Consider the following 18,026-nt stretch of genomic DNA (forward strand, 5'->3'; position numbering starts at 1 on the left):
AGAGGTCTCACTCTGCCTCCATTTTTGAAAATTAGATAGATAGATAGATAGATAGATAGATAGATAGATAGATAGATAGATAGATAGATAGATAGATACTCTATATGACTGAATGTTTTTTCATGCTTTCAGCTTGTAGAAAGTCCTCTTTACTAATAAATGTTATTTTGTATAGTTTTCACATATTTTACTGTATTTTGGGGATATTTTCCAGACATTTATCACATATTTTTCATTTTTTTAACTATTATTTCACGTTTTATTAATAATTTTCATAAATTTTTCAGATATTTTTTCTCATATTTCTGAATGGTCTTTCATGTGTTTAGATAGATAGATAGATAGATAGATTGTAACTTTATTGATCCAGAGGGAAATTCATGTTTCCAGCATCACAGTTCCATATAGCAAAACATGTTAGTAAAAAGACAGTAAAAAAAGTGAGTAGTGCAAAGTACAAAAAATATACCAGATATAAAAATACAAGGAGATGAAGAAAACTGTTAAAAGTGAGTATAGTGCAAGGTAACTCCAGTAGCTTAGTCTAAAGTGCACTGTGTGCTTTATTATCTGTCCTGCAGACCGTCCTCCTTTGTCCCCCCCCCCCACCTCCCTAGAGAGGTGTTGTACAGTTTGATGGCTTGGGGGACCAGTTACAGATCGATTAGTTAATGGTGCAAGAAGTAAGCCTACTGCAAACATTGTATGTTTACAAGCTCATGAGCTTTATTTGAGCATCAAACAAAAAGTACAAAAAAACGACGCTGTCATTCCTCAGGGGGTGGGGGTGGGGTTTCTTAATCTTTATTGAAAAAAAACCATTCAAATATACAAACATTGCAGACATATACTCAAGAAAATGGTACAGAGAAACAAGAATATGAATGTAAATCAATAAAAATAATAAGAATTGCTCAGAATTCCAATGTACTTAAAGGTGCAAATGGCAAATAAAACTCTTGAATCTTGTATCTTGAATCTCAGAGTGATTCCTCTCTCTCAACGCAATATCTTTGACACGTCATGACGCCATTACGTTACTACGTCGCTCTCAAACCAGCAGCCAATCACATGTCGCGGTTCAAGGAGAGAGTTCGTGTTGACGCAGTTAAGAATAAAATCCTCCATATTGTCTCTTCTTCTTCTTCTTCTTCTTCTTCTTCTTCCTCTTCCTCCTCCTCCTCGTCGTGTCTTCTGACTCTCTGAAGGACTTCAGCTGCGGCCGGAGAGGAGATGAACAGCGTCGGAGAGGCCTGCACCGAGCTCAAGCGGGAGTACGACCAGTGCTTCAACCGCTGGTTCGCGGAGCAGTTCCTGAAGGGAGACCGGAGCGGTGACCCGTGCACCGAGAGCTTCAAGAGCTACCAGCGCTGCGTGCAGACCGCCATCCGGGACAAGGACATCCCGGTGGACGGACTGGACTTCATGGGACCCAACAAGGACAAGCCCGAGAGCTGAGGGAGGCTGATCGATCCAGAACCGAGGAGATCAGTACATCTGACCGTCATGGGAGTGAGTCCAAGTGGCCCACTGCGCATGCGCAGAGTGTATTCACGAGGCCCACTGAGCATGCGCAGAGTGGGTTCAAGAGGCCCACTGAGCATGCGCAGAGCTGCTGCACCGTCAGCTGGACGAGGAACCTGAACTGAGTGTTTTTTTTTGTTTTTGTTTTTTTTTAACATCAAAATGACAGTATACATATTAACAGCAGAAAACATTAAAAACATAATGCCACACATAAAAGGGACAACAGAAATGAAACAAAACCAACATGAAATTAAAAATAAAAAAAAAAAGACCTCGCGAGAGTATGACAATAATTTCACTTAAAGACTTTAAAGATTTTGCATACATTAATTGTTTTCATTGCTTTTTTGTTTTGTGAGGAAGAAATGAACAGAGCGTGTTTCTGAGTGTGTTTCTTCTGCTTTAAACGCACTAAACGGATCCCAGAGCGGATTGTTTTGTTTATTTTTTTTCTTTTCAAACCCGCTGCTTATATTTCTGCGTTTACTTAATATGAATGTGGGCTGCTGTCGTTGCTGAAGACGAGTATATAAAACACAGGTCATCCTCTGGTTGCAGCTTTTCTCTGTTTACATCATTGAAACTGAATATTTTTGGACAACACAAGACACATGAAGACGTAAATTAATGAGTGGGTCCACGAGGCCCACTGAGCATGTGCAGAAGCAGAGCTGCTGCACCGTCAGCGGGACGAGGAGCCTGAACACAGCGTGCTTTTTTAGTTATTTAGTTTTTTTTAATTTCAAAATGACAGTATACATATTAACAGCAGAATACATTATAACATTATAATTATATATATATATATATATATATATATATAATGTTTTCTGCTGTTAATATGTATAATGTCATTTTGAACACAGCGTGTTTTTTTAGTTTTTGTTTTTTTTTTATTTCAAAATGACAGTATACATATTAACAGCAGAAAACATTATAATTTTATATATATATATATATATACAGTGTGTGTGTGTATGTATATATGTATATATACAGAAGAAGCATAGCGAAAGGTTTTCTGTCAGGAAGAGATGAACAGAGCGTGTTTCTGCTGCTTTAAACGCACTAAACGGATCCCAGAGCGGATTGTTTTCTTTATTTCTTTCTTTCCAAACCTGCTGCTTATATTTCTGCGTTTATTTAACATGAATGTTCGTCTGCTGTCATTGCTGAAGACGAGTATATAAAACACAGGTCATCCTCTGGTTGCAGATTTTCTCTGTTTACATCATGGAAACTGAATATTTTTGGAGTTTTTTTGGACAAAACAAGACACATGAAGACGTCACCTTGGACATTTTTCTCTCATTTCAGACATTTTATAAACTAAAATATTAAAACATTAGCTGGATAAATAACTACCTGATCATTCAATAATGAGAATTATAATCAGTTGAATTTTTTTCTCATTTTCTCTTTTTTTTTCTTTCTTATATGACAGTTAATTATAAAAAATATATATTTAAGTTTTCATTTTCAATATGTCTGCTGCACTGTAATTTTTATTAAAAATGTGTCATTTTTGACAATATATTTTTTCTGCTTTGTTTTTTTATTTAAAGGGACTGTTTGTAAGAATCAGAAATGTCTTGTTAACAGCTTCACCTGTGGCCGTTAAGTCAACTAAAGTCAGCGTCCTGTTGCTGGCGCTTGTGCTCGCTCTACATAGACATGAAGGAGCATCGCTCAACACAGTGAGGAGACACACGTCAGCTAAAAGCACAATATCACTCTATATTTCAGCTGCTTGGCAGTAATGTTAGCTGACCAGACCAAGGTCTCTCCATGAATCAATGCTGATCCTAGTGTTGGCTTTTCCTGCCTCGGCCCCCCGACCGCGGCCGGAGGGAACGGGGGAGACGCCGGAGTTTTGGTCGGAGACGATAACGTTTCTCTCTGCGGAGCCCCGTCGCTTCACAAGACACGGGAAACCTCTGTTGGTCTGGAGGAGCTGCAGCAGTTATTTCTGCACAAACGTCCACTGAACATTCCCTAGATATTCTCAGAGCTACACTAACTCTTCTGCAGTGTGGAGTGAGCAGCATGCACGTGAGAGGTGGAGAGAGAGAGAGAGAAGGAGCGCGGTGTGTGAGTGAAGGCAGGCAGAGGAGCAGAGGAGCAGAGACTCCGGTCCTGGAGACCAAAGCTATGGTCTCCTCCGCGTCCTCCGACCGCGGCCAACACTGTTTAACAGACGGGCTTCACTAGATACAACCAAGAGGTTTTGATGCTTCACTGGAGTTTGTGTTGGAGTCTGAGTCTGAACAGCGTAGACACACGCGAGACCATGAGACACCGACCAGCAATGATTTATACGAGTAAGAACTTACAAACAGTCCCTTTAAGTATACAGAAAAGTGGCTCATACGACAAGTATACTAGTGGTACATAGATATTAGTATAAGAAACTACAGAATAACACCGTACATCTTTTAACTGGGAAATAACCTTCGTTAATAATAAATAATCTTTCCGTCATTGCAAAAAGAGTTTTTGTTGTTGCAGCTCTGCAGATTCAGGATGAACATGTGTCTTTCAGCAGCTGGATTTCCACCCTTGCTGTTAAATGTTTTCTGTTGGCTTTGATACAAACTCCACATATTTGTTCAGTGACACACTGACAATGACCTTAACCAGACTTTCTTCTTCTTCTGCGGTCTGTAGCAGCTTTTTACCACTTCCTGTTGACAGCCAACAGATAGATGGTATGATGAAATGATTAGAGAGAATGATCAAACGATTGCCCTAAAACATCCCCTGCTTTATGGTCTATCTGAATCATTATGGGGCCATCATTTACTAAATGAACATCATGCTGTATTGAAGAAGATTGAGACCATAAACTCATGTTTACAATGTTTACTGAGGTAATAGATCAAGAGGGAAGTAGGCTCATTTTCTCATAGACTTCTGTACGACCAGAGGAGTCGCCCCCTGCTGGCTGTTAGAGAGAAATCACCATCTTGGTTTTTGGCCGTCTCCATCTTGGTTTTTGGCCTTCCTACGTGGACTTTGTTGCTTCGTGATACTACGTCACCTGACTTCCTCCTTTACTCCTGTCATACTTACAACTAGAGGTCGGCGTCGTCTTCTTGTATTCGCATCGTGATCAAACATGTGAATAGATGATAACAGGCCCCTTCTAACCCATATCTATGGGGCTGATAAATGCTGATAACACCCATTCAATCGGATGATATTTTGTACAATGTTGATTGCTAATAAAAAGAGATAAAAGATTCAATAAGAGATTTGTTTGTATTGCAGATTAGAGAATCCAGGTATTTTACCAAAATGCCTCCGCTTTGTTCCCTCCAGCTGTAAATGAAACACGACTGAGAAGCTCAGACATCATGCATGGTGCACTTTATTTGTGCTCAGGTCATATAAAAAGTTCATGAAGAGGAAAACGGGTGTTTTGAAAGTAACTTTCGGGGGGTTGGGTCGCAGTACCGAGCGTTCATCCACTGAAGAGTCCTTTGAAGGTCTTCGAGGAACATTAATGGTTGTTTCATCTCGAAGACTTCACAATGACGACATCCTGACTCTGTGGTCGGCTGTGGAGGGGAAACAGAGATATATTAATATTATATAAATGCAAACGAGACCTAAAGAGCAACTGGAGCAGAGTTGTTAAATAAAATCATCAAATATTATAACCCCAGACCTAAAGGACATGTTGTCACCCATTCTCAGTTATAATGTCGGAGTACCCTAGGGCTCTAGTCTAGGTCCTCTCCTCTTTGGCTTATAGACTAATGATCTGCCTTCAGCATGTGTTGGAGCCGACGTTCAAATGTATGCAGATGATAAAGTGATATATGTGAAAGAAAGAAACGGTGAAAAAGCTGCTCTTAAACTCACAAAGTGGCTTTCAGACTCTTTATTGCATCGTAATTAGGGCTGTTAATCAATTCAAATATTTAATTGCCATTAATCATGATTGTCCATAGTTAATCTTGATTAATCGCATATTTTTTATCTGTTCAAAATGAACCTTAAAGGGAGATTTGTCAAGTATTAGACTCTTATCAACATGGAAGTGGACAAATATGCTGCTTTATGCAAAATGTATGTATATATTTATTATTGGAAATCAATTAACAACACAAAACAATGACAGATATTGATCCAGAAACCCTCACAGGTACTGCATTTAGCATAAAACAATATGCTCCAATCATAACATGGCAAACTGCAGCCCAACAGGCAACAACAGCTGTCAGTGTGTCAGTGTGCTGACTTGACTATGACTTGCCCCAAACTGCATGTGATGATCATAAAGTGGGCATGTCTGTAAAGGGGAGACTCGTGGGTACCCATAGAACCCATTTACATTCACAGATCTGGAAGTCAGAGGTCAAGGGACCCCTTTGTCTGACATGGTTGGTACCGATGGATTCATCAGGTTTTATAGTTTCATATGATACCAGTATTGGACTTTTCTTCTGCCTTTCTTTCTGACATTTTCCAGACTTTTTTAAAAAAAAAATGTTGCCATTTCTTGGACAATTTTCGGACATTGTTCGGATATTTCTCAAAGTTTTTTCTGACTTTTTTCTGACAATTTTCTGACATTATTTTGGACAAAAACCTTCACACATTCACATATCTAGAGGTCAGAGGTCAAGGGACCCCTTTGAAAATGGCCATGACAGTTTTTCCTCACGAAAATGTTGCACAAGTTTGGAGCGTTATTTATCCTCCTTCACTACAAACTAGTCTGACATGGTTGGTACCGATGGATTCATCAGGTTTTTCTAGTTTCATATGATGAACAGTATCTTCATTCTAGCTTTAAAACTGAACCCGCTACAACCTAAAAATCACAAGTTGCGTTTAAGAAATTAGTGGCGTTTGCGTTAACGCGTTATTATTGCGTTAACTTTGACTGTTCTAATTAAAGTAAATGGGGGCCGCGTTTAACAACAGCAAAACTATGTCAAAACATCTGTTTACAAACTCTCACACAACTGGTGCAGAATAATCCAAGTGTAATTTATCCAGTCGTATGCTGACTCGAGTAATGTGTCTGCGCGAGCGAGACTGTTAATGCAGAAGTGTTTTAAATAGTATGATTTTAGAGAAGATGTACGTGTTTGGGAAGTAGTGAGCATACGACTGGATAAATGAGACTTGGATTATACTACTACGGGTTATACACCGAGTGGTGAGAGAGGTTTTAAACACATTGTGATATAGTTTTGCTGTTGTTAAACGCAGCCCCCTTTAATTCATTTACTTTAATTCATCATGACTTCTGTCCGTTTTTTGATTCTTCGTTCACCATGGAGGCATGAGAGAAGCTTTCTTCAAGAATTCAAGATGAGTAATTGATATATACAGTGAGTAAGTGAAGTAAGAGCCCTTTGAAGAAGGGAGGACAGAAGGCCTACTCATTCTCCAGAAATGTTCCCAGACTGGTCCTCATAAAGTTAAAACAGTAGTAGTCCAACAGCACACACACAACCCCCAGGGTTTACAGCGAGTCTGAGACCCAAACACAGGAAATAAACCCTCCATAAGTCCCAACAGCTGGATCATGATGTCAGTGAGTGAGGAGGAAGACAACTGGAAGTGTGGCAACATCTGGTTCTCTTCCTCTGCTCCACCTCCAGCTGTGGTTTAACACGTTCCACCGGTCGCTCTGTGGAGCAACCTCATGATTCACGATGTCACGGCGAGGTCGTTCCTCGCAGCGACAGCGAGAGTTTCCCAACAGACGAGTCAGAGTCCAACGTTTCTTAATCGTCTGTTAACTCACAAGTCTGTGACTGTTTAACGTTGAGCGTTTAACTCACAGCTCTGATTGGACAGTTGTTTTCCGATGCTGCCACTCTACTGGCACTCGACAAACCATGTTTTTCAACCCTGTCTCTTAAAAATTGCGTTCCCGTGAGGGCTGTCAAAGTTAACGCAATAATAACGCCCGTAATTTCTTTAACACATTAATGCAATCAGTCTTTCGGAGGTTGTAGCGGCCTCAGTTTTATAGCTAGAGTGAAGATACTGGTATCATATGAAAGTAAAATGAATCCATTGGTACGAGAATAAAGTCATAACTACGAGAAAAAAAGTCGTAATATTACGAGAATAAAGTCATAACTTTAAGAGAAAAAAAGAAAATAACACGTAAAATGACTACTTTATAATATTATGACTTTATTCTCTAAATCTCAGATTTATTTTTTTTCCTCAATGTGGCCCTAATACTCCGTCGTACCGTCGTACCATAGACCTACAACAATGATAAATAAAAATAAAAATTTAAACAAAAAACAGTTATTCATTTTCACTTTTTTAAATCCACAGGGAGCCTCTGGAGAGGAGCTAAAGAGACGCAGGTTGCTGACCCCTGGTTTAACTTGGATTGTCATTGTTTTGTGTTTTTAATTGATTTAAAATAATAAATACATACATACATTTTGCATAAAGCAGCATATTAGTCCACTCCCATGTTGATAAGAGTATTAAATACTTGACTAATCTCCCTTTAAGGTTCATTTTGAATTGGTGAATGTGTGATTCATTTTGCAAAACATCAAGTCAAATAGCAAATGTCTCTTTATGTAATACATAAATCATTGGATAATTACTATAAGTTAAAGAAAACTTACAAGAATACTTGCAGTAAAAACTATTAAACTAGTAGTTAACAGAGTATACTTTAAAAGGTTCTTTCATAAACTAAAAAGTGGGCTACACGTATAGAACTATAGTTCTACTTTTTAGTTTTTTAGTTTTAGTAAACTAACATATGAGTTCACTTGTAGAATAGTTCACTTCACAGTACAGCATGCTTTACAAAATACAACTTAGAAACTAGTTCACTATTCTTACAACAAAGTACACTAAAAAGTATACTTTATAAACTAAAGAGTGGGCCAATTTAGTCCCAAGAAGTATAGAAGTAGTACACTTACAAGTATACTACTAGTACATTGATATTAGAATACCTACTACATAAAGTATTCTTGGGAAATATACTTGAACTTTAGTTTACTTAATCAAATAAAGTACTTTTTCGTAAAGGGAAACATAATTCAGATGTCAAGAAACTCTAAAATCGTCATGTTTCATAACATAAGAAATGTAAGAAAACACCGCGTTGTGTCTCTCCGACATTATTTGGTCCTCATAATGAATTTTAAGCGCTCATCTCGACCCTCCATGATAAATCCCGTCCTACAGACTGTAAGTGTGTCTGTCTTCCTCCGTCCTTACCTTAATTAAGTCCGCTTCACCTTCAAGCTTCTTGTGCAATCTGAATTTGTCCGCTCCGGGGACATTATTGATATGCCACTCGACAAAGAGGACTTCAACTTCAGCAGCAAAACATTGCAGGGAGGATCTGGGACATTTCTGCTGGAGAGAAAGAGACAATGAGAGAGACAATGAGAGAGACAATGAGAGAGACAAGGAGAGGGAGACAATGAGAGAGACAATGAGAGAGAGAGACGATGAGAGGGATAATGTAAGAGACAATGAGAGATAAACAATAGGAGGGAGACAATGAGAGAGACAATGAGAGGGAGACAGGTGGGAGAGGGAGACAATGAGAGAGACAATGAGAGCGACAATGAGAGGGAGACAGGTGGGAGAGGGAGACAATGAGATGGAGACAATGAGAGAGACAATGAGAGGGAGACAGGTGGGAGAGGGAGACAATGAGAGAGACAATGAGAGCGACAATGAGAGGGAGACAGGTGGGAGAGGGAGACAATGAGATGGAGACAATGAGAGAGACAATGAGAGGGAGACAGGTGGGAGAGGGAGACAATGAGAGAGACAATGAGAGCGACAATGAGAGGGAGACAGGTGGGAGAGGGAGAAAATGAGAGGGAGACAATGAGAGGGAGACAGGTGAGAGAGGGAGACAATGAGAGAGACAATGAGAGGGAGACAATGAGAGACAATGAGACAGACAATGAGAAAGAGACAATGAGAGGGAGACAATAAGAGGGAGACAGGTGAGAGAGGGAGACAATGAGGGGGAGACAATGAGAGAGACAATGAGACAGACAATGAGAAAGAGACAATGAAAGGGAGACAATGAGAGATAAATAATAGGAGGGAGACAATGAGAGACAATGAGAGGGAGACAGGTGAGAGAAGGAGACAATGAGAGACAATGAGAGACAATGAGAGATAAAGTGAGAGAGACAATGAGAGAGACAATGAGAGAGACAATGAGAGAGAGGGACAGGTGAAGCCATGTTTGTTCTTAAGTGGAACGTACGAGCGATTTAAAATCATTTGTAGCATTCATCAGATCCTGATCACACCTGGTATCATACAGTACGTCCTGAGTGATCTGATCACACCTGGTATCATACAGTACGTCCTGAGTGATCTGATCACACCTGGTATCATACAGTACGTCCTGAGTGATCTGATCACACCTGGTATCATACAGTACGTCCTGAGTGATCTGATCACACCTGGTATCATACAATACGTCCTGAGTGATCTGATCACACCTGGTATCATACAGTACGTCCTGAGTGATCTGATCCCACCTGGTATTATCATACAGTACGTCCTGAGTGATCGGATCACACCTGGTATTATCATACAGTACGTCCTGAGTGATCGGATCACACCTGGTATTATCATACAGTACGTCCTGAGTGATCGGATCACACCTGGTATTATCATACAGTACGTCCTGAGTGATCGGATCACACCTTGTATCATCATACAGTACGTCCTGAGTGATCGGATCACACCTGGTATCATCATACAGTACGTCCGGAGTGATCGGATCACACCTGGTATTATCATACAGTACGTCCTGAGTGATCTGATCACACCTGGTATTATCATACAGTACGTCCGGAGTGATCGGATCACACCTGGTATTATCATACAGTACGTTCCGAGTGATCAGATCACACCTGGTATTATCATACAGTACGTCCCGAGTGATTGGATCACACCTGGTATTATCATACAGTATGTCCTGATTGATGGGATCACGCCTGGTATTATCATACAGTACATTCTGAGTGATCTGATCACACCTGGTATTATCATACAGTACGCCCTGAGTGATCTGATCACACCTGGTATTATCATACAGTACGTCCGGAGTGATGGGATCATACCTGGTATTATCATACAGTACGTCCTGAGTGATCGGATCACACCTGGTATCATCATACAGTACGTCCTGAGTGATCGGATCACACCTGGTATTATCATACAGTACGTCCTGAGTGATCTGATCACACCTGGTATTTTCATACAGTATGTCCTGAGTGATGGGATCCCATCTGGTATTATCATACAGTACGCCCTGAGTGATCGGATCACACCTGGTATTATCATACAGTACATCCTGAGTGATCGGATCACAAGTGGACGGCTTTAGGAGGAAGCTCATACCTTGACGTCTTCATTGGAGGGCGTGTACAGGCTGCAGTTGAAAGACGTCTGAGGAAGAACACAAAGTTAAATACGTAAAGTTATGTAATGTTATATATTATTTATGTGCTTCAGTTTTTTAACACGCATTAAATGTAGACACACCACACACAGCTTTACAACAGCGGAGCACACAGAGGACAAATCAGACAAAGATCTGTGAGTGTTGGACACATTTAGAGCCGTAAATCCTGCTCTGATGTTTCTCTAGATGAGAGTCACGAAACAGCTGGATGTTAAGGATGTAGGAATGTTTACAGATGTCATCCAGATGTGGAATGATGTCTGCCAGCGGTTCTGATAAAATAGGATTCAAAAAGCTAATTGTTCACCAAGTGGAGCCGTGGCCGTCCTGCTCAGTCTGTTGCCCTGTGGACTCGTTGTTGTAAAACGCTCGTTATCTAACTTAGTGCTGCTGCGTCCACGTGTTCCTGCAGAGAAGCAGCTGAATGAAAGCTTAAAGGGTCATTCCACTCCACTCAACTTAACTTAACTTAACTTAACTTAACTTAACTTAACTTAACTTAACGTATACTTATACGTTATACGGTTCGTATGATATCTTACAGAAAAAATGATTCCTCCTTTTTCCAACAAAATGTCCAACAACTCGTGTCAATTTCCACTCGTTCAACCCGTTCTCACCGACGCACGGAGGCGCCCTTTAGCAACATTATGTGACGAACTGGGCTTTCAACTAACTCCAATGTAAACCCACCCGCGGCGTTATTCGACGGTCGGAACAAGTGACGTACTATTAACCCCCTGGGGTCGGTACACGACAGAAAAGTACTTTAATTACCCTTTTTAGAATATCTCTGGAACGCTGCGCTGTAGAGACTAACTTTAACCTGCAGCTGCTTTGTCACCACCGTAGCTTTCTAATGCGGTGTTGGGATCATATCGTATTCCTTTCAGACGGTTTGTAATCCAAAGTAATAAATCTTTCTGTGGGCTAACTTTTTGTAGAAAAACGAACAGAAAAACGCCAGGACTTCTCTTCTCTCCTCACCGTCTGATACTGAGGCGCCCTTTAGCGACAGTATGTGACACACCGGGCTTTCAACTAACTCCAATGTAAACACCTTCAGCGTCATTATTAGACGCTCAGAGCAAAGAGTAAAGTCCTCTAAAGGCAGGAAGGAGAACAAACGCAGGACTTTTGGACCGTCCCGAAACCAAAGGTCAAGTTATTTTTATTGACGGCGATATGTCACACGACATATTGTTTATTACTCTTCAATAAAGCTGATAGCAAAGATCGCTGCACCCCATAATCATGCATTTAAACCATGATTCATGATGATGATGATTCATACCTGCATCTTTGTTAGATAAGAGACTAAACATCGTCCCGACTGAGAAGCAGCTACTAAAACCTGAATATAAAACCTGGATATATATATATAATTCTCAGTGACACAGTGAAAGGGTAACACTTTATAATAACCATAATTTATAAATGTTAAATTGATAGTTCATTAAACTTTAGTTATTTTATTGTTAACAAACAATACAATTATAATTATTAATGTTTACTAATTATTAGTAATGCTATAATTGATGTTATTCCAACAGTTTATTGCTGCAAACGTTATAACATTTTATATACTATATATATATATATACATATATATATGTATATATATATATATATAATATTTGATAATGATTAGGATGTTATTTGTAGATTCTAATTTGTTATTTATCAATAGTTGATTTCATTTATTTTTATCTATATAATGTTTATAGATGTTTAACAAATTGTTGGTAAAACATCTATAAACATTATTTAGATCTATATTTGTAACACTTTGTTAATGGTTAATAATTGGTTTGTTAAAGGTCTATAAACATTATTTGGATGTCTATTATAAAGTTGCAACTGATAATTATAATTGTTAAACATTGTTAAATGGTTAATAAATACTTCATTTAAAGTATATAAATAAAGCAACTATAAACATTATTAATATAGATAGTTAATAGTTTGTCACTTTACTAATGTAATCAGATTGTAATTCTCTTATCAACTATGATACAATATATAATTTATAAACTAATTATTTAAACTAATGATAAAATAACATAAGTTATAGCATTACTAATAATTAATAAACATTATTCATTAACATTTCATTGTTTGTTAACAGTAAAATAACTAAAGTTGAATTAACTATCAATTTACCATTTATAAATGATGGTTATTGTAAACAGTAAAGATGCATATTAAAGACATAAAGTGAAGCTCATACATTGTTGGCGATTTCGATGAAGCCGTTGACCTTTTCGAGGAGGAGGGGTTTAGTGCAGCCGGGGGGCTTTGGTGACGTCACGCCGAGCAGACAGGAGAGACACAGATATACACTCGCGAGAGCTAACCACCCTCTCAGCATGGCACGGGCAGCAAAACCATCATCACATCCCGCTGGCTCACACCATTACGACATCCTCACGGAGATACTCCACTACCTCCTGGTGGATCTTCAGGATTCAAGTTCAAATCCGTCAGAAGTCCATGTTCGAACATCCACTGATCTTCCTGTAATCCTGCACGAGTCTGAATCCCAGACCGGCTGAGGAAATCTTTACAGCCTCCTTTAGCAGCTGTTTAACAGAGAACAGAGATCAGTCAGTAAAGATTTAACGTCTTGATATCAGTTTAGCTACAGATGTTAACCCTCTGAGACCCAGAGTAGACCTGTTCTAGTCTTTTTTTAGGGGGTCCAGGGGGTCTTTAGGGGGTCCAGGGGGTCTTTAGGGGGTGCAGGGGGTCTTTAGGGGGAGATAGCAGGTCAACAGTAGACGTCACATAGAAGTGGTGAACATCATCTGAAAGCTGGGAACCTGAAGATTAATTTGAGATCAAATCAGAAATAAACATCCTATATCAAAGTATCTGATGGGCATCCTCATGCTCTGTTATGTCTCCTAAGTTGTTGCAGCAATTGTTGGGGTTGATACCATTTGTTCCACAGATTTGGTGCTAAGTTTAACCATTTTTTTTACCACTGGAGAATTGATAAAAAATGATCAATAATCCCTCCAGAATACCACATTAAGACACCAAGACCTTGAGGAACACCAGAGAAAAAGACATGCTGTGATTTGAGATCAAAAACTTTTGACATTTGGAGATTTCTGCAAAAAAAGGCATTTTTTCAATGATTGGATGGCGAGCACTTCTGTTGTGTAAACTGCTCAGAAACCCCCTTATTGAACAATCTAGCTAGGAAAGCCATCCATCCTCTGAATGCTCTAGGTCTCTAGTCTGATCCATCCATCCTCTGAAGGCTCTAGGTCTCTAGTTTGATCCATCCATCCTCTGAATGCTCTAGGTCTCTAGTCTGATCCATCCATCCTCTGAATGCTCTAGGTCTCTAGTTTAATCCATCCATCCTCTGAATGCTCTAGGTCTATAGTTTGATCCATCCATCCTCTGAATGCTCTAGGTCTCTAGTTTAATCCATCCATCCTCTGAATGCTCTAGGTCTCTAGTTTGATCCATCCATCCTCTGAAGGCTCTAGGTCTCTAGTTTAATCCATCCATCCTCTGAATGCTCTAGGTCTCTAGTTTGATCCATCCATCCTCTGAATGCTCTAGGTCTCTAGTTTGTGGCTGTAAAGTTTCATGAGGCTGTGATTATCCTAGAGGTCACCACAGGTCATTTTATACAGAGAGGTCAAGTTTCAATGAAATGGTCTCACTACAATGAAATGTCTCCTATGGGGACTAACATCATCACACATGAATACAGTTGGGCTCATTGGATCCACCAGAGTCTCAGCTTTACAGTGAAACCCAATTTATGTAATTAAAGTTGAGTCTCAGAAGGGTTAAAAGGAACACACTGAAATACCTGGCTTCCAAAAAAGGGTTTAGAAACTCTCCATGAAGGGTAATTGACAGTTAATCCTCCAGTTGGTCCAATTAACAAAACATGGAGCTGCGTTAGAAAAACAGCTGAAATCTGAAAACCATCCAAAAACAAATTCCAGCTTTCGTAGTTAATGTGTCCCTTAAGTTCATCTGTTTAACTTCAAACTTCGGGGGGAAAAAAGCCACAGTGCAGTAAATCCAAAAGTAAAGAAGAAGAAGAAGAAGAAGAAAGTTTCCCTGATTTATGTCTCTTCTGTGCAGAGCTGCTGAAGTTCGTCTCCACCTGGTTGAAAGTGAGAGTCTGGTCACCGGAGAGCTTCCTCTCCTTCTCCCTTCTTCTCTCCTGCTCTCCTGTTTTCACTTTCTTCCTCCTCCCATCCCTCCTCCTCCTCTTTAGATCTGTTACTCTCAGCTCCCTCCTCTTTTCTCAGACACTTTCTTTCCTCCTCCCTCTTCTTTTAGACCTTTCTTCAACTTCTGCCGCCTCCCTTTTTGGATGGTTTCCTCTTCAAAACCCTGCAGGGAGTTTTTATAGCTTACAGGAGTAAACGGTGAATAACATATCCAGATGAGGGAAATGACAAACTGTTACGTACCATGGTAGGTATTTTACCAGATGGAAGTCGAGCCATTTAGGCTTCATGCTCCACTGAGCAACTTTCATAGGAATGAACGGTATACTGACAGTATACTTTAAAGTGTACTTTCATAAACTAGTGGGCTACAAGTATATACAAGTATAGTTGCAGTATAAAAACGATTAATTGAGACCCTGCAGTCGAAATGCAATGAGTTTCTCAAAAAGTTTGTTGTTCTGGGGGAAAGTTCCTGCGGTGGAAACGGGACTTATGTCTGAATGGTCTTTGATGCTTTTAGCTTGTAGAAACTCGTCTTTACTAATAGATGGTATCTAGTTTAGTACATGGAGAACAAAACGCTGTCCAATGGTTCAACTAGACTGACAACTGAAAGAGACAAAGAACCATCTGAGGAACTGTTGAATAGAAGGAATATAGAGCCCAGCTGAGCTGTTGTGCTTCAACAGTGATTGAGGGTCACTTTTCTGGACTGGAAAACTAATTCAAGAATCCAGATATCACGGATATCACCACTACAGATACTCTTTGTTTGTGGAAACTGTTGCTCATTAATAACAGATGTGACGTTTTTCTTGAGAAACAATCTCAGGCCTGAGTTACGGGAAACCCAGAATTTCCTGTGCCACAGGAATATAAAAACGCGTCTTATCAAATCATGTATCATAAAACAGAAGGAACACAGAACAAATATACTGATGATTTATCTTTTCTAACGGTTGGAGAGAAATGTCATATCCCGTGAGTCACGTTTCTCAACATGTTTTGTAACATGTCGCAACATGGTCATATAAAGTATTACGCAAACTCAGTTTTTGCAAGCTTTTTTCAAGTAAAAGCACAAAAGTATTCGCATCAAATTTACTTAAAGTACCACAATTATGCAGAATTATCTTTATTACTTACAATTTGACATATTACTGTACATATACACTTTGCACGTCCCCTGATCAATATTTTTGCACAACCTGCACAATTTTATTGTAATTTTTTTATTCTATATTTATGTTTCTTGACTTATATTTTGCTTTTATTTTTTATTTCCTCTTAATATGTTCGTTGTATGCACTAAACACCGAGGCAAATTCCTTGTATATGAAAACCTAATTCTGATTATATTATTGTATGATAATTATTGTCCATCACATTAATGTTGCAGCCGGTAAAAGTGGAGCTCATTTTAATGACTTTATATACTGTTGGGTAAATTCATCTATAATAACACATCGTAATGTATTATTTAATTTATATTATCTATTAATAATCTGAACTTGCAAAGGAACTAAAGCTGTCTGATAAATGTAGTGCAGTAAAAACTACAATATTTACCTCTGAGATGTAGTGGAGTACAAGTAGAGGTAACACTTAATTAAACTTAGTTAAAGTATTTTACTGTTAACAAACAATGAAATTATAATTAATAATGTTTACTAATTAATAGTAATGCTATAATTTCTTTTTTTCTAAACAATTTATTGTTGCACACATAACATTTTATATACTATATATGCATTTTATATACTATATATATAAGTATTTGTTAATGATTCCAAAATTATTTGTAAACCTTAAAGAAATTGTTTGTAAATCATCTATAAACCATACATAGATAGATATTTGTAATACATCGTTAATGTTAATAATTGGTTTGTTAAAGGTCTATAAATGTTATTTGGATGCCTATATTTTTTTAAGTTGCAACTTAGGATTGTAATACATTGTTAAATGGTTAATACTACTTTGTAAAGTATCTATAAATATTATTTAGATTGATAGTTAATACTTTGTTAATTGTTAAACATTGTTTCCTAAAGAAGTTTTGCAAACAATTTCTTAACAGTTTACAAATCATTTGGTAATCATTAACAAAAACTTAATATGGTATATAAAATATTATAATGTGTGCAACAACAAACTGTTAATAGATAGTGTACTTATGTAATATCAATAGAGTATGGTCTAGACCTATATAAAAAGCGTCTTGAGATAACTTCTGTTATGATTTGACGCTATATAAAAACAATTGAATTGAATAATTGTTATAGTTTCCTATCAGCTATGATACAATATATGATAAAATAACAAAGATTATAGCACTGCTAATAAGTTAGTAAACGTTATTAATTATTATGTCATTGTTTGAAAACAGTAAAATGACTAAAGTTTAATTAACTATCAATTTACCATTTATTAATGATGGTTATTATGAAGTATTACCAAAGTAGCATAGCAAAGAACAAGTACTGCAAAATTGTGCTTACGTACAGTTTGAGAGTAAATGTACTTTGTAACATTCCCTTGTTATGTAAATGTTATTTTCCCTTCTCCAACTGTACTGTTTTCATATAAAGTCTTTTGTAATTGTGAATCTGTGATTTGTTTTAGTTGAAAACCAGCAGGAGTTCCATTCAAACCTGAGAAATACTGAGAAATCGAGTAAAGCTCTTACCTTGAGAGGAGGACCGCTGCAGAATGGACTGCAGGCTGGTCAGTAGAGAAAAGTAGGTGAAAGACGAGGTCAAAGTCTTCAGGTTCCGTGCAAACTAAAACCGAAACTGAGTTACACCTATAAGAAAGATTAAATGCTCATATGT

The 18,026-nt window shown here is 38.3% G+C and overlaps 2 protein-coding genes across 4 annotated transcripts; one reads left to right on the forward strand and one right to left on the reverse strand.

The window, feature by feature from the left end:
• The first annotated feature begins 1,076 nt into the window (after positions 1-1,076).
• Positions 1,077-1,746, forward strand: triap1 (TP53 regulated inhibitor of apoptosis 1). The gene has a single exon (XM_037776434.1). It carries the CDS (start codon positions 1,234-1,236, stop codon positions 1,456-1,458), a length of 225 nt encoding a protein of 74 aa, XP_037632362.1. The 5' UTR covers positions 1,077-1,233; the 3' UTR covers positions 1,459-1,746.
• Positions 1,747-4,874: 3,128 nt separating this feature from the next.
• On the reverse strand, positions 4,875-18,026 carry il15l (interleukin 15, like). 3 transcript variants are annotated; one of them, XM_037774319.1, is made up of 5 exons: positions 17,882-18,026; positions 13,212-13,563; positions 10,918-10,965; positions 8,755-8,895; positions 4,875-5,087 (listed from the first exon to the last, which is right to left on the reverse strand). In XM_037774319.1, exons 2-5 carry the CDS (start codon positions 13,350-13,352, stop codon positions 4,926-4,928), a joined length of 492 nt encoding a protein of 163 aa, XP_037630247.1. In that variant the 5' UTR covers positions 13,353-13,563; positions 17,882-18,026; the 3' UTR covers positions 4,875-4,925. The 3 variants fall into 3 exon arrangements, with proteins under 3 accessions (XP_037630247.1, XP_037630246.1, XP_037630248.1); XM_037774318.1 differs by lacking the exon at positions 17,882-18,026 and adding an exon at positions 14,817-15,230; XM_037774320.1 differs by lacking the exon at positions 17,882-18,026 and adding an exon at positions 14,817-15,224 and having other exon boundaries at positions 8,755-8,892.

Source organism: Sebastes umbrosus, chromosome 7, assembly GCF_015220745.1.
Source record: "Sebastes umbrosus isolate fSebUmb1 chromosome 7, fSebUmb1.pri, whole genome shotgun sequence".
Classification (NCBI taxonomy): Eukaryota; Metazoa; Chordata; class Actinopteri; order Perciformes; family Sebastidae; genus Sebastes; species Sebastes umbrosus.

Coding starts and splice junctions, on each gene's coding strand:
- il15l (XM_037774319.1), bottom strand. CDS start 13,352: ATGCTGAGAGGGTGGTTAGCTCTCGCGAGTGTATATCTGTGTCTCTCC. Junction 10,966..13,211: donor TCATCGAAATCGCCAACAAT/GTATGAGCTTCA, acceptor GTTCTTCCTCAG/ACGTCTTTCAACTGCAGCCT. Junction 8,896..10,917: donor CCTCCAATGAAGACGTCAAG/GTATGAGCTTCC, acceptor CTTTCTCTCCAG/CAGAAATGTCCCAGATCCTC.
- triap1 (XM_037776434.1), top strand. CDS start 1,234: ATGAACAGCGTCGGAGAGGCCTGCACCGAGCTCAAGCGGGAGTACGAC.